Source organism: Macrobrachium nipponense, chromosome 41 (assembly GCF_015104395.2).
Source record: "Macrobrachium nipponense isolate FS-2020 chromosome 41, ASM1510439v2, whole genome shotgun sequence".
Classification (NCBI taxonomy): Eukaryota; Metazoa; Arthropoda; class Malacostraca; order Decapoda; family Palaemonidae; genus Macrobrachium; species Macrobrachium nipponense.
This window is the reverse complement of record NC_061102.1, coordinates 47,495,210-47,518,085: the sequence shown is the minus strand read 5'-3', so window position 1 is coordinate 47,518,085 and position 22,876 is coordinate 47,495,210. Positions and strand designations below refer to the sequence as shown.

The window sequence follows — 22,876 nt, the reverse complement described above, 5'->3', positions numbered from 1 at the left end:
ACACTTACTCAGTACAGCCATAAAATGTCATTTTTCATTCTTAACATTTTTTTTCTCCATTTTTATCCTCACATTGGAATTCGTGTCGTATTCTCGCTGCTTCTCGCTAATTAAATTCATCCCCTTAATTTCACCCTTGTTATTAATTGAACTATAATGTATTTGCAAGAGGTTTTCTTCTCCCTAGGAAGATGATCTCCCCACCCGTTAATAATGAATTTGAAGTCCTTTCATCCGCCGTTAATAGAACAGTTACGTCCTCATAATGTTTCCTTCCCCTTTTATAGAACAAGTGTTAGTCCTGTAGAATTTTGGGAAGCCTAGGAAAAGTTGACAAAGAACTACATTAAATGTCACTGGGAATGAAATTGTCACATGTTCTCTAATAGTATATCTTGTCTGTGTGTATTTTTTTGAGCTATAGACATGAAAGAATATATTTTTGCTGTTTGGGTCAGTTTTTAAAAAAATGCAGAAGTAAACGAGTGCAGGAATTTTATTATGGTCCCTAATTCCTTAGTGGATAGGTATTTTTTATCATTTATAATAAAGAATATTATTCAGCAGATAATACTTGCAGTTCCTTGGCATGTTAGGCATTTGACTTAGTGTTCAAGCTCTGCAAAGTCTGAAGTTAAAAATAAGAGAGTAATACTTCTGGCGAATGGGTTAACTTATTATTAGTTAATCTTTATGTTCCAAGATAACTAAAATAAAAGTATTATTATCTAATATTCTGTTTGGAACATTTTCTTATACTTATGATTCATGTAAGATGATGCCATTGAAATTCGACAAAAAATTCAAGTTAAGTGTACATATACAACATTTCAATGACGTTTTCTTTTCATTATAAAAGAATTTTATATCGTATATACTATTTTTTTTCATCTTATATTGTGGTGCTGTTCAACAAATCTTGTTTGCGGGAAGAACAATGATGTTATTTACATAAAAGAATCCATTCACTGCTTATGTTTAGTTTCTTAGGTAAATATTCATTTTGTTTAGCTAACATTTTTCATTGAAAATTGAAATGGAATTTAAAAAGAAAGTTCCCCTATTGACCATCATAAATCTAAGTTCACATAAATCAGGGAACGTAATAATGACTGCATAACCTTAGCTAAAAAAGAAACGAAAATAGTGTCAACTTTGAATATATGAATATAAAATTTTTTTTAGAGGGGCTCTGCATCAGGTAGCTTGCAGTTATATAATATATATATATATATATATATATATATATATATATATATATATATTATATATAATCGCTGACCAATCCGGCACTGGCCGGGGAAAACAGAATAGCAGCCTATCAGGGCTGAACTTGGACTTCAAGGGGATCGGAAATGTCAGTCATCTTGGCGACCTTGAAAACTAGGGATTAGACACTAATATCTGGCGTTTTCAGTTACATTTACATGTCAGCTCTTCCAACCCCAACCCACATTGGTGGAAGTGATGCTATTGTAGATAGTAGATAGAAAGGCCTTTGTATACCAAGTTATATATATATATATATATATATATATATATATATATGTGTTTTTATATATATATATATATATATATATATATATATATATATATATATATATATATATATATTACAGAGATTCCTTTACGTCATATAGAGTGCGACTATACACAGTTATATTATATTTATAATATATATTTATATATATTGGAAAACATAGCCAATAGATTATAAATTCATACTTATCGCCATTTAAAGTCTCTTACGAATATTTGATGTCACTTTTCCCCATAGATAATAACTGGCAACATATACCATTGGAAGGTTCTATCCTCGTTAAGGAGCAGCCATGCCCCAGATTAAGTTTTGTTTCCCTTTAGCAGAACTGTTACGTATCCGTTTATTTCTTATCTTTTGAATAGAATGTCGTCATCCATTTTCCATTCCTCGTTTATTGTAGAACAATGTGACTCCATAGGCTCATTTTCACCCATAGAATGCAGGATTCCTACTCATTATTAAAGGGTCAGTCCTCTTTTGTTTGATTCCCCCTTACGACGCTCCTGATAGGCCGTTGATTAGCAAGTCACATGGCTGGAAACTCTCAGTCTCTAGAGAGTTCACATAGGCAGGATGTATGAATGTTCAACCTCTCCTGAGGGATATCTTTAGAAAGACGTATACCTCAGGAGAGGTGGAACATACATCCTGCCTATGTGAACTCTCTCTTGAGAGTGATTGGCTTATCAACAGCCAATCAGGAGCGTCGTAAGAGACTGGCCTAGACACCAGATCCATGGGTGATGTGAATCTACTACCTTGTAATTCTAAAAGACAGACTTTGAGGCAAGCTTTAATATTTGTAGATTTCAATGAAAAAATAAACGCGATAAAGCTCCTGATTCAGCAGAGATATAGAATATTTCAGGTATTCACAAGAAAACTTGTATTTTTCCTATTCATTTGTCTATATAGAACTAATTTATTTTCATTTAAGGAAAAATTGACATTGATGAGATGGAAGAACTTCTTTCGTTCTTGAAAAATATATCTGAGGAAGTTATAAGTCAAAAGATGCTTTACAGACTCCATATATGATTCAGAAAATGCATTTTATTTAACACTGATTAACATGATATTGTTTTATTTTTCCTGTATTAAATGATCTCCTACAACACCTCTCTCCATATCCGACAGATTAATAACTCATGGGTTTGGATATTGGTACTGGATGTCTTTGTCTGCATGTCTTTGCGTGACCAGCGTATCAATTTCTCCTTGTACTCTCATGGTCGTCGAATTGATTCGTTAATTCTAGAGTTGCTATTCGGCGCTGTCAAGATTTAGGAGGTAATCGATATGTCCGTCTTCGGTGATGAGTATTATCAGGAAAAGGTTTCTGCAAAGTTTGGGTCCTTGGAAATGTGTGCGATTTCGTCGGGGTCTCACTCAATCGATTTAATGTGGCTGTTCAATTATACAGGTTTATCCCACGTATTTCACTACCTTCTCTGTTGTATATACCATAGAGGGAATAAAAATTGCTTTATACAGGCTGCTGATGTATTTCTCATTACCAAATTTGAACATTGGTTAGTTATTCTCAATAGAATATAGCATAATGCTCTAGAAATTTGAGAAGTCTCGATATACAGTTTTAACTGGAATGATGCTTCCATCTGTTTAACAGGAAGTGTTTATGTGACCTTCTTATTCTTCTTTAACTTCTTCTTCTTCTCCTTGGCCACAATCTCATTAACGGTAAGTCGTCATCTTCCTCTTCTTCTTCTTCTCTTTTTCTTCTTCTTCTTCTTCATGACCACAATCTCATTGATAGTAACTCGTTTTCTTCTTCTTCTCTTTTTCTTCTTCTTCTTCTTCTTCTTCTTCATGGCCACAATCTCATTGACAGTAACTCTTTTTCTTCATCTTCTTCTTCTCTTCTTCTCTTTTTCTTCCTCCTCTTCTTCATGGCCACAATCTCATTGACAGTAAGTCGTCGTCGTCGTCTTCTTTTTCTTTTTCTTCTTACTACTCTTCTTCTTCTTCTTCTTACTCTTCTTCTTCTTCTTCTTCTTCTCCTCCTCCTCCTCCTCCTCCTCCTCCTCCTCATCCTTCTTCTTCTTCTTCTTCTTCTTCTTCTTCTTCTTCTTCTTCTGCTTCTTCTTAATCATCCTCTTCTTCTTGGCCACAGTCTCATTGACTGTAACTCCTTTTCTTCTTCTTCTTCTTCTTCTTCTCTTTTTCTTCTTCCTCTTCTTCATGGCCACAATCTCATTGGCAGTAAGTCTTCTTCTTCTTCTCTTCTTCTTCTTCTTCTTCTTCTTCTTCTTCTTCTTCTTCTTCCTTTTTTCATGGCCACAATCTCATTGACGGTAAGTCGTCGTCTTCCTCTTCTTCTTCCTCTTCTTCTTCTTCTTCTCTTTTTCTTCTTATTCTTCTTCTAGGCCACAAACTCATTAACAGTAACTTTTCTTCTTCTTCACTGTTTCTTCTTTTTCTTCTTCTCTTTTTCTTCTTCTTCTTCTTCTTGGCCACAATCTCATTGACAGCAAGTCTTCTTTTTTTCTTCTTCTTTTTCTTCTGCCTTCTTCTTATATTCTTCTTCTTCTTGGCCACAGTTTCATTGAGAGTAAATCTTCTTCTTTCTTCTTCTTCTCTTCTTCTTTTCTTTTCTTCTTCTTCTTCTTTTTCTTCTTCATCGCCACAATCTCATTAACAGTAACTCCTCTTCTTCTTCTTCTTCTTCTTCTTCTTCTTCTTCTTCTTCTTCATGGCCACAATCTCATTGACAGTAACTCTTTTTCTTCTTCTTCTTCTTCTTCTTCTACTACTACTTCTTCTTCTTCTTCTTTTTCTCCTTTTTCTTCTTTTTCTTCTTCAGGCCACAATCTCATTGACAGTAAGTCGTCGTCGTCTTCTTCTTCTTCTTCTTCTTCTTCTTCTTCTTCTTCTTCTTCTTCTTCTTCTTCTTCTTCTTCTTCTTCCTCTTCATTTTCATGGCCACAATCTCATTGACAGTAAGTCGTCGTCTTCTTCTTCTTCTTCTTCTTCTTCTTCTTCTTCTTCTTCTTCTTCTTACTCTTCTTCTTCATCTTTTTCTTCTTCTTCTTCTTCTGCATGGCCACAATCTCATTGACAGTAAGTCGTCGTCGTCTTCTTCTTCTTCTTCTTCTTACTCTTTTTCCTCTTCTTCTTCTTGGCCACAATCTCATTGACAGTAAGTCTTCTTCTTCTTCTTCTTCTTCTTCTTCTTGGCCACAATCTCATTGACAGTAAGTCTTCTTCTTCTTCTTCTTCTTCTTCTTCTTCTTCTTCTTCTTCTTCATGGCCACAATCTCATTGACAGGAAGTCTTCTTCTTCTTCTTCTTCTTATTCTTCATGGCCACAATCTCAATGACAGTAAGTAATACACAAAAGCTTTCTGACACTTTTATGAGTCGAAGTTTATGATTTTATGACGCGTGACGTCTTAGCTGCGTGCATGTCATGTTCGCGGTCTTGTTGAAGGATGTTCGTTTTTTATAGCTACGATTCAACTATTGAGGCAACGAAGGACATAAAGTGGGTACCTTTGCTGAAGTTTTCCTTGTTTTTTTTCTTAACTTGTCGAAGCTTAGCTCAAAGTTGAGTACTAAAGTGATTGCACTTAATTTTATTTTCATAAGATGTTTGCACTTAATTTTATTGTCAATTTTTTTGTCGCTGTTTTTGGGTTCCTCTTATCCTGTTGAGACTGTACTTGTCCCGAGGTTTTCAACACGTTGGAAATGCTTTTAATTGTATGTGTGATTTGGTTCGTGTTGGACCCTGTTAAGGACAGAGGACGCTAGAAGATCAGATTATTAATAAATATATTTAATATATTCAAGAAATCCATGTGAACATCGTTTACACGGGTCCAGTTAATGTTGTCATATACGTTCCACGCTTAGATAAAATGCAGCACGAACGTTAAAGTTCGTCAATATATTTTGACCTATTTACCATTCTTATTAACTCTTATCACCTTAACGTTTGCAGACATAATCAATTCTTTCAACACTACAAATCTGATATCTTGTACAGTTCTCCTCATTGACGTCATGCATCATTCATATGATGTATAATTCAATCCAAAGTAGCTCACTGTACACATTTTCTTAAAATGCTTTCGTATTGATGAGAAGGATTTTATTTAAATGGTATTATTACGTATGCAAGCCAATATGTAAGAATACGTATAGAATAGCACAGTTTATAACAAAATAATAATTCGGAAAGCAAGTACATTAAATCTCAGGACATGTCTAGCAGGTTCATTTAGTATTTGCATAACTATACATTATCCAGAGGGAATCTTGGTATACATATATTTTTTTAATGCTGCCGATTTTTCGCGTTCAGTTGCCGCTGATGATCAACTGATAGGATACGATCTACTTGTAAAGAATTTGTAAGTTCTTCACCGATATCAGCTTTTCCCTCAATATTTACTTTGAAAGTTTTTTTTTTTTACTTGCATGTGTCCTTGATAAGCTGTAACAGTGGTCGTCATTCTCTAGTTGCTTAATGCATAGCATAGGAATCAGTCATGACCTGATAGCGCAGTTCAGTGACTTTTTTTTCCTTTGGAATCACTCCGTTCCCAGAGTCTTTATTTTTTTTCCATGGTTTTTAAGCATTTTCTTTGTGAAGGAAGCAGGTTGACTCTACCCTTTATTATTACTGCTGATTCTCGAAAGTTTTCATCTAAGGACCTCGGTTATATAAGGGCGAACGGTTTTCCATTTCTTTGCTTTTGAAAAATAACTGTGACCATAGGTAGGTAATCATAGAATATCTTCAAATCTACTTTTAAAATCTATTTTTTGTTTATTGGGGTAATTTTCTGGTAATAATAGAACTATAAACCTTCTTCCTTTACAGAGGCTATAAAAAGGTGTTTTTTAATATGTAATGGTTGATGTCTTTTAAGAACTTCTGTACATCAATAAACGATATACTACGCTCTCGCTCCATCTCTTCACTCTCTCCATGTATGTATCTATGCTTGTATATTATATATATATATATATATATATATATATATATATATATATATATATATGTATGGGTATATTGGTATATATTATATACTATGTATGTATGTATATGTATCTATATATATATCTATCTATATATATATATATATATTATATCTAATATATATATCATATAATATACATATTATGTGTGTTTTATTAAACGTTCGAGGGACACACAATAGAACTGGGCGTCTCACCCTCTACAATTTCGAGCCAGCAATTCTTTCGAAGACGAGGAAAAATCTGACCGTCAAAGGAGATGTAAACGTCGAAGGAAATATTTTCCACCTCCTTGAGTGACATGAAGATCGCTAGAGACAGAGAACTGCATAATCGTTGCAGTAGAAATAAAGAAAAAATAATGAAAAAAAAAAATCAAGACGAAATCGCGCGCTATTTACATGTCAAAGTCCTGTCGTCTTTCGGCCTGTGTGACCATTAGGGACGTCTGCTTCCTCCTCCTCCTCACACGGACGGATATCGCAGTCACAGGGATTTCAGGAGCGCTGAATATGCACTGCTGAAGGATTTTAATGCCTTTTGGCATGCGGAATCATGTTCCTGTCCCCGCTGCTGCCCTCTTCCAAATGCGTGCGAAGCGATGCCCTTGCACGTACCCCCGAGTTAATTGGTTTGTCTTATTTCAGTGCTGTGTTCTCTGTTCTCTACTTTTAGAGTATCTCTTGCTCTTACAAATTATTTCTCTGGTTTTAGGTTTTTTTTAATTTTTTATTTTGAAGAAAGTTCGCACTGTGGTTGTATGAATACACACACACACACACGTGTAATATATATATATATATATCTATATATAGATATATATATATATATAATATATTATATTATATATATATATATAGATATATATATTATATCTATATATATATATATGATATATAATATATATATATATCTTATATATATTAATATATTTATATATATATGAATGCTTAAAAAACCACAGTAGATGCACGTGACTTCATAAATAAGCGAATACCACAGGAAAATGATAGTCAGAAATCTAAGCACTTTCGTCTTTACTAAGACATTGTCAAGGAGCTAATGAAATACAATTGGAGAGAAAGGTCTCAGGTAAACAACAAGATCAAGAATACCAGATGGTTAATTGTCAAAAGGGTAAAAATTAAAAGAGATAATCCAGGATTATCGGATATCACACGGTCACAAACCTAAACAGATTTGACCCTAACCGAAATTACAAAGTATCTTTACAGTCCAAAACATGTAAAAACTGAATATATTAATTTTGTTGCTTATATTTATCTACAACTTTTTTCATTATGAAAGCATCAAGTTTAAATAAACCAAGACTTAAATTTAGAACATTTCTATTATTTGACTTGATGAAACAAGATTCAATGATATTCCTTTTAACTGTGTCATTACATGGGATTAAGGCTCTTGCTTAGACTCCAGTTAATAGGATGATCTAAATCTCTCTTATGTACGAATAATGCATTCGATATTTGCCCAGTTCCCACAGAATATTGGTGCTGTTTGAGTCGTTGTGAAAGAGATTTACGGACAGACCGGTAAATCTCTTTAGATCATCCTATTAACTGGAGTCGAGCAAGAGCCTTAATCCCATGTAATAACACAGTTAAAAGGAATATCATTGAATCTTGTTTCATCAAGTCAAATAATAGAAACGTCCTAAATTTAAGTCTTGGTTTATTTAAACTTGATGCTTTCATAATGAAAAAAGTTGTAGATAAATATAAGCAACAAAATTAATATATTCAGTTTTTACATGTTTTGACTGTAAAGATACTTTGTAATTTCGGCTAGGGTCAAATCTGTTTAGGTTTGTGACCGTGTGATATCCGATAATCCTGGATTATCTCCCTTAATTTTTACCCTTTTGACAATTAACCATCTGGTATTCTTGATCTTGTTGTGTACCTGATTCCTGACTATCATTTTCCTGTGGTATTCGGTTATATACATATACATACACCCTTCAAGTACTTTTTCATCGATTTTCACTCGACTGTTCTCACTTCCCAGTATCTTTCTCTCTTGTCGTAATTTGGTATTACAGCTTGATTCGTCCTGTGTTCTCCAACTTAAATTCACACATATCCCAGCATATTATTCGACCAAGTACTAATCATATATGTGTGATATATAGATATACTATACGCGTGTGTGTGTATAACTGAACCACGAATATATATATATATATATATATATATATATATATATATATATTATATGTGTGTGTGTGTGTGTGTGTGTGTATGTATACACACACACACACACACACACATATATATATATATATATATATATATATATATATATATATATATTTATGTTTGTGTGTTTGCGTTCGTGTATTACCGCGTGCGCTCGTGCGAACAACTTTACATAACTGTGTGGCATACATATCTGTTTGAACTAAGAAACCGTCCATTGTAATGTTGTATAGAATAGTGTAAAACTGGTATGTTTGACGTCACGTTCTTGTTCGCCGTTGGCTAAGTCATGTCGTCAAGTCACCGTAGGTTACGTTTGGTTAAGATGTAAACACCCATTGAAATGTGGCCACGACACCCGAGAAATAGCCTCCTCAAATCTACTGTATTTTTTCCCGTGTTTGTAGAAATGTCTCCCAATGAGACGGCTAGTTAACTTGAGTATAAGGCGATTTCTCTCGTCTCTTTGATGCTTATGGGTTGAAACAAGATGGAAAGTGGGAAACATACAATATCTATTATCATTAAGCTGATAGTTGTATTATTTTAGTATTTTATTTGTATATTTATTCTATTTAAACTTGTGTCTGTATATACCTGCATATCAGAGTATGCATGTTCCCAGTGGTATCAGATACCTTGACATATATGCAGAGAAAGCTCGTGGGTATCATACCCACGCGTTCGCCACCCCCCACCCCCCCACTCTGTCCCCACGCGTCCAAAGACCACCATCCATTTGATATTTTTTGACACCGTGATCCCCTTTTCCTTCAATGCAGGAACATCGAGGCGAACCTCTTCAACAAAGTCAACGAGATTCAAGAGGACCTCAGCTTGAAGAGATTTGATTTAAGGGTAGCTCAAGTCCATCTCTCCGCCGTCAAAGCCCAGGTTAGTCTCTCTCTCTCTCTCTCTCTCTCTCTTCTTTCTCCTCGTCTCTCTCTCTCTCCTCTCCTTTCCTCCTCTCTCCTCCCTCCCGGCACTCTCGCCGCGCACATTCTCCTAACTCTCCGTCCATTCTTCTCTTCTCTCTCTCTCTCTCTCTCTCTCTCTGTTTTATCTGTGTTATTCGTGTGTGATTTCAGATGAGCTTAACCAAATTCCTGCTTGGTTTTAACCGGGAGAGTATTCTTGGATGGGCTTTTTTTTTTTTAAGATCGGGTACTATTTCGTTAATATGTTTTTTTATTTTTTATTTTACTAACACGCTTGAAGGAATTAGAAAAGATTTGAGGCTTACGTATTGCTTTCATCTCGTGTTATTGATTAGCCAGTTTATGATTTATAAAAATGTTTTAGGACCTGTTAGTTTCGAACTTTTTCCCCCCACCTCTGCGCAAGTCTTTGGCGGAACCATGCGACGTTGGAGGATGTTAATGATGTTATAGGATTGAATTTTTGTTTTGGTTTATACCTGTTTTATGATTTACCAGTGATTTTCTTTTCGTGTCATTTAATGGCTTATTTGCTTTTCGTTGGTAATTTTCCCAAATGTTCGTGGGTTAATTTAGGTTGGTGTATACAGGAGAGCGTTTATGGTCAAAGTTTGTCCAGCATCTTCTGTTTTTCAGTCATTAGTTCAACATAAACTACTTTTCACATTTTCAACTTCTCTGGAAACACTGGATCAATTTCAACCAAACTTGCCGCGAAGGACCACGCCCCCTTTCAAGGACATCTCATTAGCTTGTGAAAATCATGATAGGATGATTTAAATATCTTTCCACCTGAATTATTATTGGACCAGAAATGACAAGAACTTAGCTGCAGGGTTCCCTCTGTCATTTAGAAAGTCAGTGGCCAGGATTGGACAATAGTGAAGGTCCAGTTTTAGAATGTAAATGTATATTCCTTGGCCTCTTTGATCCCTGTCAGTTCAGGTCACCGATTTAAGACGATTCGATTATAACTTATCGAGGCTTGCCTCACTCAGCTTTCCTTACTGTTGAATTTCTTCTATTTTCAAGATGAACAAAGCCTCGGTATATGATTTTCTTCTCAGAATGAACGCTTAATTGGTTTATTCTATTAAAAGAAGTTTGGTCTTTAGGAAAACGTACCGAGGTTAACCACGGCGAGTTTTGAAATTATAACTTGGATGGTTTAGTTTCTCACAAGGGTAAAATATAACTTATAAGTCTAAGTCACGCTGGTTGTATGGTTTGAATTTCAAAATACCCAACTTGAGATGGTGAACAGCATTGTATTCGTTTCATTTTTCCAAAAAGATTTTAAATGCATATCTGTTCTCATAGGTCTGTTGTTCGCGAAGCCAATTGATTATATCTGCAATTGACTATGACAATTTCTATATTTTCTCCTTCCTCATTAATATAATTTTCTTTATGCTTACAAGATAGCAAGTCTTTTGAGCACTTAAGACCTTTATTAAGCTTCGTTCAGCGATGCACCAGTTTTACCCCAAGTGATTAGTTTTGTCAAAGATAGCGAACAAAGTTCGCAAGGTATTTTGTTTGTGGAGAGTGTCACCATGAAATCATTTTCCAAATAGCAGAATATGGGCAGTCATGTCTGTGAAGGTAAATTTAATATAGAATATTGCGACATGATACATACAGGAAATTATAAATCGCTCTGCCTTTAAAGGTTGTGAGTGCAAAGCAAATATAATTGGAGCAGTTAAAATATATATTTTTTACATTTTACGTATTCATAAAAATGTAGTATTTTCAGATTTGGCATCAAAGGATGGTTGGGGAAATATATATGAGGCCAAACTATAACTGGTTCACTTAAGGTAGATTCTTGGATGAGCCCTATTCTCACGAGACGTTTGTTTGGTGGCCGCTGATTGGCTGGTACCGGGAGGTGGGCAGCTCCCAGCCAATCAGCGGCCACCAAACAAACGTCTCGTGAGAATAGGGCTCATCCAAGAATCTACCTTAAGTGAACCAGCTATAGTGCTGTTATTTCATATTCCAAAGGCATAAATGCGCTTAAAATGATCTCTTGAAACTTTTGAAGTTGAAATGTCGTGGAATGTTCTAGACATTCGTGGCAAAGCCATTTGGACTGGAAACACCTCCAGTGCTGATGACTGGATATTCGACTCCCAGGGAATCACTAATCGGCATTTCTGATCCTTTACTTTTACGTGTTGGTATTCGATGCGTTTTGTCATCTTCCTCAATTATTATTATTATGACGTTACCTTTGCTAACAGGAGGTTCTTTAGCTCTCTCGGCAAGCTGGTTATGGCCAACTACAGTTTGGTTACGCGTGTTTGAAGTCTAGTTGTGACATTCCAGCTGTTGAGACACCTTTCAAGACGAAAAATCTGGGGATCAGTTCAAAATAATGGGTAGGATTGTTTCGAGTTAGTTATCCACGAAGAAAATTAATGTTGATAGGCTTTGAATTCCAAATGTTGATTGGCTTGAAATTCCAAATGTTGATAGGCTTGAAATTCCTAATGTTGATAGGGATGAAATTCCTAGTGTTGATAGGCTTGAAATTCCTATTGTTGATAGGGATGAAATTCTATTGTTGATAGGGATGAAATTCCTAATGTTGATAGGCTTGAAATTCCTAATGTTGATAGGCTTGAAATTCCTAATGTTGATAGGCTTGAAATTCCTATTGTTGATAGGGATGAAATTCCTATTGTTGATAGGCTTGAAATTCCTAATGTTGATAGACTTGAAATTCCTATGTTGATAGGCTTGAAATTCCTAATGTTGATAGGCTTGAAATTCCTAATGTTGATAGGCTTGAAATTCCTATTGTTGATAGGCTTGAAATTCCTGGTGTTGATAAGCTTTGAATTCCTAATGTTGATAGGCTTGAAATTCCAAATGTTGATAGACATGAAATTCCAAATGTTGATAGGCTTTAAATTCTTATTGTTGATAGGTATGAAATTCCAAATGTTGATAGGCTTTAAATTCTTATTGTTGATAGGCTTGAAATTCCAAATGTTGATAGGCATGAAATTCCAAATGTTGATAGGCATGAAATTCCAAATGTTGATAGGCATGAAATTCCAAATGTTGATAGGCTTGAAATTCCAAATGTTGATAGGCATTAAAATCTTATTGTTGATAGGCTTGAAATTCCAAATGTTGATAGGCTTGAAATTCCCAATGTTGATAGGCTTGAAATTCCCAATGTTGATGGGCTTTAAATTCTTATTGTTGATAGGCTTGAAATTCTTATTGTTGATAGGCTTGAAATTCCCAATGTAGATGGGCTTTAAATTCCTATTGTTGATAGGCTTGAAATTCCTGATGTTGATAGGCTTGAAATTCCTGATGTTGATAGGCTTGAAATTCCTATTGTTGATAGGCTTTAAATTTCTATTGTTGATTAGTTTGTCTCTGGATTTAGTGATCTGCCCGTTTACATCACATCATTTTGTCTTAAAGTTTTACCCTCTGTTCATTTCCTTTAACTAGTTTTATTTTTTACTCCAATTGTCTGCTGGATTTTATTAATTATTTTATGCTTTTATTGACTCACCTTTGTATTAGTTTTCGCATTTCCTTCTGGGTATGAAAAGCTCTGATGCTTTTGATTTTAATGTTTAGGTTCTCTGCGATTTATCACCTCCCTTTTGTCCTTTTTATTACCTCATTAACTCTTGGATTTCATCACTTTCCATTGTCTCGTGGAATTTGTCACCTCCCCAATCTTCTATTTGGTTATATCCCTGCCACCATATCTGTGCCATTTTAACATATTTCGCTTACCAGGTGAGTAAGCCTTCAAACTTCTTTGTTGTTAACATTATATTCGTAACTTAATGTGAAGTGGTCTTTGTAATTAATACTCGTACTTAGTACTGCTCGTACAAACAACAAGGATCAAATAAAAAGGGCACAAATTAAATGCTTATACATACATACATACATATATATATATATATATATATATATATATATATATATATATATATATATATATATCCATCCAGTTCAAAGTAGAAACGAAAATAATTGAACAGAAACATACCCTGAATTCAGTGCACCAAATAAATTTAAACGTGCTAAAATCCACGGTCAACTAGAGCCTTGTTTCACCAATTTAAATTGACCTAATACATTATATTTTCTTAACATGAACATTACTTATTTTTTTTAAATTTTCGTTCTAATATATCTTAAGTATCCTATCTTAAAATTCATGTATTTTTAAATCAACGCGAAACCCCTTTTTCAGACCTTTTTGGGTTCTTCCATAGACCTTTCCTAACCACCAAACCAACAACAACAACAATAGAATAGTTTGTAGGTTTACTTCCCGAGTTAGCGAAATAAGTCATTGCAGAAGCGATTCTTATGTTTTTAGGAAAATACTTTTCCCAGGAGTGCGTTATTCAAAGGAAAAATGTAACGTTAAAAAAAAAAGCTTTAGTATGCAAACTCAAGCTTCCTAAAACCATTCGTGTACCTGAATCTTCAGAAGTTGCAAATGGAGGAGGAGTTTCTGGAACGTTTGTGAGCATTCCGTGTGTAGCTTCAGACTTCATGTGAACGCCGACGGAAATTCACACGTTTGCTGCTTTGCGTGGCCCCATACCATTTCCTTCTGTCTTTCGTTAAGAATGGGGAACGCCTGTTATTTTTCTTCTTATTTTGAAATGATGCGCTAATTGTATTCAATGGCTCTCTTCCTCGTGATGATACTGGGAAGTGTCGCTTTATAATTTATTGGTCCGAAGACCGAGGAATATGAAAAGCCTCTTTTATTTCGCAATAACTTTTTAAATATAAAGAGGGGCATGTTTTAAAATAAAAAGAGAGCGACTGAGAGAGGCCCATTCACATTATACTAATCTGATATTCATGTGATATCATTAAATAGTTTCCCGACCACTAACCGGGTGCGACAGCCTTGCAGAGAAATATTGGAGAATTTGAGTGGGTTTTCTTTTTCGTTTATTTTGTGAATATTATATTTTCCTATGCAAAGTCGTGTGGATTAGATAGGAGAGGTGGGGTCGTTTTCCCTGCTGCTTTATGGAAATGTACAGAATAGGTCATGAAATTTTGCTATAGCCAAGGTTGAGGTTCACAATTTTTCTGGGTTTGCTGCAATATCTAAACGGAGCTAGGCTTTTTCTGGTGTTATTAGAGCTCATTTGAATTTCTTTGATGCACACAAGAGTTATAAGGATTCGAATGCCACGACACTTTATTATTTTGGGCGATATTTTTGTCATCTCAAGAAATGTAATGGTTCTGGTAAATTAGTTAAGGGTACAAGGAAGTGTATCCTTGTCACCCATACTTATTGAAAAGATTCTTTTCTCTCTTATATAAAAAAAAAAAGTCAACTTGCACAGCAGATTCTCAGAGTGGGTGAAGATTCTCGTCTTGCCGCCCGTCTGTTAGATCGTACGGAATTAATCCCAAGTCTCCTCCTTCCTTTTTTATTTAGGTCTGAGCTAGATAAGAGCATTGTAGGATCTTTAAATAACAGACCCTTCATTAGGAGATTTCTGTAGATAATAGAAAGTGTGGGATATCACCAAAACTTGGAAATGGTTAAGGTACTTTAGTAAATTGATTTTGGGTGAGATGGCCCGGTGTTACTGTTACGTAACAGTGAATGGCAGAGGCAAGCCAGGAAAGTGTGGCATTTAGCATTGTTACGAGAAGGGAAGAATTTCGGTGTTATTATACACATATGGGCCAGTATTCTCACGTTTTGGTTTTAACTGTTCAAACATTTCTTGGAGTCTGGTATCAGGAAATGCGATCCCGATGTTTGAGCGGAAAATACCTTTAAAATGAGACATTTCAAACTCCCAAGGCACTAGTGAGTCTCCTGTTTTGCTATTCCTTTATATTTAGTCGTCCTTCTTGTTTGCATTGATAGAATTAATTACTTAATGAGTTGTGTGTGAATGTGTGATTACTGCATCTGGTTAAAAGTTCACGTTCAGCTGCAATACAAGAGAGTCATTTGTCAGGCTAACTCAGTGGCCGGTGGCTGGATGCAGAGCAGAAGAAAAAGATGAAACACAGAAAAGTGGGGCGGGTGTTCACTGCATCAAACACATTAGAGATGAGTGATTTGCCTTCACTTCATGATTTAACGTTTGCATTATTAGCGACTGAAGCAGTTCACTAAATCTGTCGGTTTCTGTGGCCTCATTGTGATGCAGATATTCCTGTGGACATGAGACCAAGTTCTGTAGCTGTTTTTTTTAACTTTAGTCATAAAAAGCAAAGGCGTTGACCCTACGCTCGACCTTTGTCTTTTATCCGTTCTTGAGACTGATCAATGGAGCAGAGATTCAAGTTCCGTGTTAAGTAAGGATTTAGGGGGTTAGGGGCGTACTTGTTTATTTATTTAATTATTTTAAGTTTACCCATACCATTAAATATGACACGAGTAGGAGACACGGTCGAAATGACCACTTCCGACCCTAAGGATGTTATAATGCTTTGGCAATCCATCTTGTAAAGCATCCAAGCATAACAGATACAGAGACCAGGGCAATATCCAAATACGGGCTTCATGTGCGTCCTTGCTCACATCGAAGCCATGTAGAGGTGTGCGAGTATCTCTCATGTCGACGGAACCCATTTCCCCCACCTGACATCCGAATCATTTTAAGACATGGTATACATCCCTCTTGGACTTGGACCTGGATGTGGTGGCTGGGCTCGATCCCGGCATATCCTTAGGTAATAGCCACAATGAAGATTTTGTCATTCCGTCTTTTATCGTTCCAGATTTTTGCTGTCATGATACCGAACGTCGTCGTGTTGTCTAGGTATTGAAAGTGATCGGTCGTGATACGCATTTTACTCTTGCTTTAAATGTGTATTGAATCTCTCTCTCTCTCTCTCTCTCTCTCTCTCTCTCTCTCTCTCTCTCTCTCTCACAGGCACTGCACAAGCTCGCGCACACAAACTGAAAGCAGAGTGAATTTTCGTGCTTTGTGCTGACAGAACTCTCCGCGTTTGGGTATTTGAAGCCATGTAGGCCATTTCCCTAACCAATTTAGACTCGCTCTTTTTCGCACACCGCCCTGCCTTCGCTGGAGCCTCTGCTATGCTGCTGCAGAAAGAGAGTGAAATAAGAACGAGCAGCCTTATTCGCGCTATTGGCGAGGTTGTACTTCCGCTGATCTGCGTTGAGTTTTGTTTAACTATGTACGTTCATACTTCTCCAGTTATGTATGTGCGCCTGTATGGTATTTTCAAGTTCAGTAGTGCTTGCATTGGGTGCTTGCATAGGTATACCATTACGAACGCCCCCTGCATTGTTATTCTCAACATGGTAACAATTAAATATTGCATATATCAGAAGAATGAAGGATGAAGTATGTCCTACGGCTTATGAAGCAGCTCTCAAGGGCGCAGAAGAAAATCCATAACGGAATCCATCGTCAGCTTCGGAGCCAAATCATCGTAGCAGAAAGCAAAGACAGAATACAGACGGATGGTCAAAGTTTACTTTCAAGCAAAGCATTTCCCAGACTGCATGATTAAATTCAAAAGCAGGAAGTACTAGAAGTCTGCTACAGAAAATACCAGCGGGTCCAAAATGCAATTCGAGTCTACACATTTGGAGTATAACCAACGTAGAGAAGTATAGTCATAGAAGGCTGAAAAAAAAAGGCTGAACAATATAGGGAAATGTAACTTTGCAAGATCGCTTGCATATTATCTTCTCGTTGTGTGGAGGAGAGAGAGCAAGCAGCTGCAGGAGCAGCAGCAGTGTTGAGGACTAGATGCAGTTGCAGAGCAGGACACAGAGTCTGCAGGATTGGGGGGGGAGGGGGGGGGCGCGGGGTTGTCCGGTTGCCCATAGGCGTCGGGGGCTCGGTATCTTCCGTTAACCTATATGTCGCTGCGTCTAAGCGGGGGTGGAGTGGGGGGGGGGGGGGGGGGCGCGATTGGGCAGAGAACCAGACAAAGGAACCGCGACCGACAGACGTCGTCTGTTGATGAATGACGAAGCTGGGGCAGGTAAACAATGGCATATATAGACAGGTATAGAGGGATGTGATATGAGGATGACTTGCGTCAGCCATAGACACTTCCCGAACGCACGATTGTTAGGTAATGTTGCAGGGCAGGTAAGTAGGAAAAGGAGTGGGTGGAGGATGACGTTAATAGTCGTAGAGAGAGGGAGAGAAAGAGAGAGAGAAGAGAGAGAGAAGAGAGAGAGAAATAGAGAGAATATGCGAGTGTGGGTGAAGGGGTTGAGTGGGCGAGAGGGAAGGGAACGACTTACTAGAGAGAGAGAAGAGAGAGAGAGAGAGAGAGAGAGAGAGAGAGAGAGAGAGAGAGAGCAATGCTGTTTAGCGGGATGGGGGGGTTTGTGGTGGGTTAGGGGGATGTGTTTTCGGGGGAAGGGGGGGGAGGGGGAGGAGGAGGGGATGGTAGAGAAAGGGAAAGATAGGAGGGGTTAGGAAATGTTGAGGGGGAGGGGTTGTGTCCCTCATTGCGTTGGGTCGGTGGGTCTGGTGGTGGTGGTTCTGCGTTCGCTGGGTCGAGCGAGCGAGCGCCCGAACTCACTACACACACACACAGTATTGCTTCAGCCTCCGTTGCCGGCGCCCGCGTTGTGTCCTCCGCCTCTCCAAAAACCGTATTTTTGCATATCTCGCCCTCTGCTCAATCCCCAACCCAACTTCTGACTGACCTCCCCGCCGCCTCGACCCAACTTGTCTACAACCAATTCTCTTAATTCTCACTCTCTCGGGGAAGAAGTCGCCGTTCATATCAGCCATAACCATATCCCTAAAAGATTTTACTTTGAGAAATATATTGCATCTTCTTTCCTCTCCTGTCCATTCGTTTTGATGTTAAGATTAGAAGGATAAACGTTCAAAAGCTTTGACGCGCTAAAACAACAAGAGTCATTCGTTTGTTTTTTGAGTGTTTTCTGTCTCATAGCAGTCATCCTCCAACCACCACCCCCTCCCCCCCAATTTTTCAAGTTGGAGAGTCTGGGCACCACATCACCTGGATTCGAGATTTCCAAATGATGCCCCCATCATTGGTCAATTAAATGTGCTGCTATTTTTTTGCCTCTCGCTGAGCTTTTGTGGAAAGAAACCAACCCCTAGAGCCCCGCCCGAGTGCCAAGTCAGTTTTGATTGAGAGAAAAAAGGCCCCTTTTTTTTCTCTCTCTCTCTCTCGTAGTATCTTAAGTGAAGAGTGTTCCGCGCGTTGCCGCCACGCCATCCCGAACACAAGAGGTAAAGCTCAATAATAAACCTGTAAATAGGCAACTTTTTATTTTTATTTTATAGATCTTAACCCCTCAGCAGTTGACTGGAGTTGACACTGTTGTTGTTCCGCTGCAGTAGAAGTTCGTCACTATTCATCTTTAGTCATTATATACAAAGCTGCATAAAAAAAACAAAGGAAAGCTTTTAAATCCACAGGGCTCATCTACTTCTGCAACAGGACAAGCCCTCTTCTTCCTTTTTTCCATATTAGTCATAGAGGAACCTTTACCTAAACGCTTCGTGTGTGCCCCCCGCCCGCCCCCCTCGCCCCCCGCCCCCTATCTCATTTTTTTAGTCCTTACTGACTGACTGATCTACTTTTAGCTCTTCTTGCATCAAGTTTGCTCGCTACCACTTTCTTAGATTTCATAGTGAGACATTTTTAATCTTCCTCTAGATCTCTATAGAGATTATATATATCTATATATCAATATCAATATATACACCAGTTTTTCTCAATCTTATACATATCATAGTCTGCATTAGGCCCTATAGTCCTTTTTTAGCGTTTGAATCATATATATATATCTAGCTCAACAAATATAAACCGGACACGTCCAAAAAACAAATACTTTTAAAAAAAGCAAAAAGCACACAAACCAAAAGAGAGCGTCCACCACAAAGCCCTCAACGACATTTTTTTACTTGTTCAAAACTAAATAAACGATCGTCGTCATTTTGTCCAAGATGGGGCTCCATAATCTATACAGACTGGTAAGTCGTTTTTCAATGATACGGATCTGCTTTGTGTTTTTTTCTCTCTCTTTATATTTTTTTCTGCAGCCTGGCTTTAATAAAATTTTTCACTTCTCACTCGATTCATGATGTTCCTCTCAAGTATATCAATCCGTGCTCACTTATATATATTATATATTATATTTATAGCTCGTTGTCACGATCTGCAGTCGTTAATCAAGCATGGCAATTGTATTTTCGATGTACGGCATCTTTTTTTTTGTTTTTTTTTTTTTGCCGTTTTTTGTAATGATTTTATGAGACAAACATTTTTCTTTTTCCTGTTCTCGTTGTTTTTGGATGTTTCTGGAATTTTATTTCCATCTTTGTGTATTTTCGGAATTGCCTCTGAAATTATTCCTGTTTCTGAATAAGCAAGTCGGGTTCGTAACTAAATTTTAATTAAATAAATAAGTGATAGGATTAACTAAACAACGACTAACTCCTTTTAATACGAAACTAGATTAATTAGATGTTGGCGATGCCTCGCATCCACACAAAATGGAGAGATAAACGTGTCCATACTCTTGTCCGAGATGCATAATAAATCACTTCCGGAGGTTAGGATTCTTACCGTGCACCTGGTTGTATGATTCACGTAATAGTTTAGTCACTGTAGTCGTCGCACTTTGTCTGTTAGTCATTGATGTCACTGACGTTGAATCTCTGCTTCCTCCTTCGATGTGATTAAATCTGGCCAGCAGTAGAAAGCAAGCATCGCGCAACTGGCATCTTGCATGTAGATGAATCGTTCTTATCAGTAGTATAGTCGTGTTCTTATATCACTCTTATTTGACAGAAATGGAAAGCACAGTAGATTCCCAACAGAAGCGAAGAGCATGCCCCTCAATATCTGTGATCCCGTTTTCTGTGCAAGTAGCACTGACATTGATTGACGACTTTTATTTTTTTTCCTTTTGCCTGATGATGATCTAGGAGCATGGAATAGATCATTAGGTCGCATGCTGTGTGTGCAATCATTCGAGAATGTTTCATCGTCTGGATGTCTCCTTCTGACGTAAGGCATCCCTCACAATAATCCACAATAATCTTAGGTGTCAGGTAATCTCCAAACTCGGAGAAAATAATAATAATAAATAAAAAAAGTTTAATGACTCGCAATTAGCCTCATGAGATCTTAAGCCAAAGTCCTTCCATGCTCGTTTCTTAATTCTAACTAATCGGTCAAATGCTTTTGTAATATTGGTGCATCGCTAATCCTCGCGAAAGTTAATGAACGAGAGAGTTTTCCCTATTAACGCCGCGCAGCTGTTAATTGCAAATTACATTGGCTGACGTGGAAAGAGAAGACAAGAGACGGGAATTGGAGCCCTTTAAGAGGACGGAATGTCTGAGGTTAATTCGAAAAGGAAAGAGGAATTTGGCCCATTTCGTCTCTGGCCGAAAGTGTAGACTTTAGTTTTAAGGGTGGGAGGAATGCTGTGGTATATATACGTGTATTACCAAGGGGAATTTCTAACTTGCTCAATGTTTGGGTGACTTGTAATTTTATTATGTACCATACATATGTGCTGTATATATATATATATATATATATATATATATATATATATATATATATATGTAGGTATATGATATGATATAATAAGGACCACCTGAGATGTACTTCCTCCTACAACAGTCTTAAATTGTTCGACTTACCAGTAACCGCCATATCTTAGAACGTTATGTATAAATAATATATATATATATATATATATATATATATATATATATATATATATATATATATATAATATATAATGTGTGTGTGTGTGACTTTGTTTCAGAAGATACCCTTCTTGTTTTCAGTAATTATTTCAGTGTTAGGCTACCAATGGCATACCCCTTCTTTTAGCTACAGAGTTGACTCACCAGCAGAGACACCAGGGATCTGTTGATCTGTGTAAGTGTTTCGTTTGTATAAAGTATGCACGTATTTACGTGCAGACTCGCAAGACATAGTCACGCCAACCAAACTTTCCGTGGAATCACGTGAAATGGTCTTTAAAAAATGATGAATTCTTTTGACTGCTAAATATTTTGGCCTCTCTCTCTCTCTCTCTCTCTCTCTCTCTCTCTCTCTCTCTCTCTCTCTCTCTCTCTCTCTCTCTCTCTCTCTCTCTCTCTCTCTCTCTCTCAATGAGACATACATATTTCCGATAATGATGTGTCCTTGTGGTAACACCAGTGAGAAGGAAGTCGTTCGCAATAAGCACACAGCAAATAGGACTCATGGTTCCATTATTAATCAGTCATAAAACAGATTATTTTCAGTTTTTTTTTATAATGTATGTATCACATCCACAATTACTTTGTTAGAACTGGAGTATAAAAGTGCTACTGCGAAAAATTTCTCAAAATGGCAACTGAGTTTCCATTTTCTTAATTCCTTGTATCGTTAACTTGTGAAATTTAGTTATTTGATATGGATGTGAAAATGAGTTTTAAAGAAATCTGCCATAGAAAAACTATCTTGCCTTTATCGAGCAAATAAATATTCTAACATTTTATTTTGAGAGAGAGAGAGAGAGAGAGAGAGAGAGAGAGAGAGAGAGAGAGAGAGAGAGAAATGGGATGTGGGCTGGTCTTTTGTGCCCTTTTTATATCTTGAAAAAACAAGTTGATATCAAAATAGAAATAAAAAAAAAGTAGATGTGTGGGAGGTTCTCGACGCACCCAGACTTAATTTAAACAACAGTCACTGGTTAAGGATGATGAGTAAACCATGCAACTTCCACCTCTCTCTCTCTCTCTCTCTCTCTCTCTCTCTCTCTCTCTCTCTCTCTCTCTCTCTCTCTCTCTCTCTCTCTGGTAAATGTTAAATGTTTATTTTTTCAGAACCTAACCATACAAATAGATATTGGCTTGAAAACATTGAAGCACCTTGCTCTATACCATCCTTACCATTCAGTTATTTAGGTTATTGGGTTCTAAACTTTTAGTGAGGTTAGTTTTTCCCTTCGTCAAATCCTGGTAGTGTAAGAAGACGCAATAAATGTAAATTACATTTTGCTTTCAGGTGTCTGTTAATAATTAAGTATGCAACGTGTTTATCATTAATATGTAAATATTTTTAAAAATATTGCGCAAGTGCCAAAGATGATTGTCGTCATTGCAGATTGCTTTATTTCATGACTGCATCTTGGTTTC

General features: G+C 36.9%; 1 protein-coding gene across 12 annotated transcripts in view; it reads left to right on the top strand.

The window, feature by feature from the left end:
• Nucleotides 1–22,876, top strand: part of LOC135212740 (SH3 and cysteine-rich domain-containing protein-like) — a 635,516-nt gene that overhangs the window by 279,026 nt on the left and 333,614 nt on the right. For all 12 annotated transcript variants that reach the window (XM_064246459.1, XM_064246455.1, XM_064246457.1 and 9 more), the window contains exon 9: nt 9,552–9,663. In XM_064246459.1, coding sequence (XP_064102529.1) covers nt 9,552–9,663 — 112 coding nt within the window. The remainder of the gene's footprint in view (nt 1–9,551; nt 9,664–22,876) is intronic.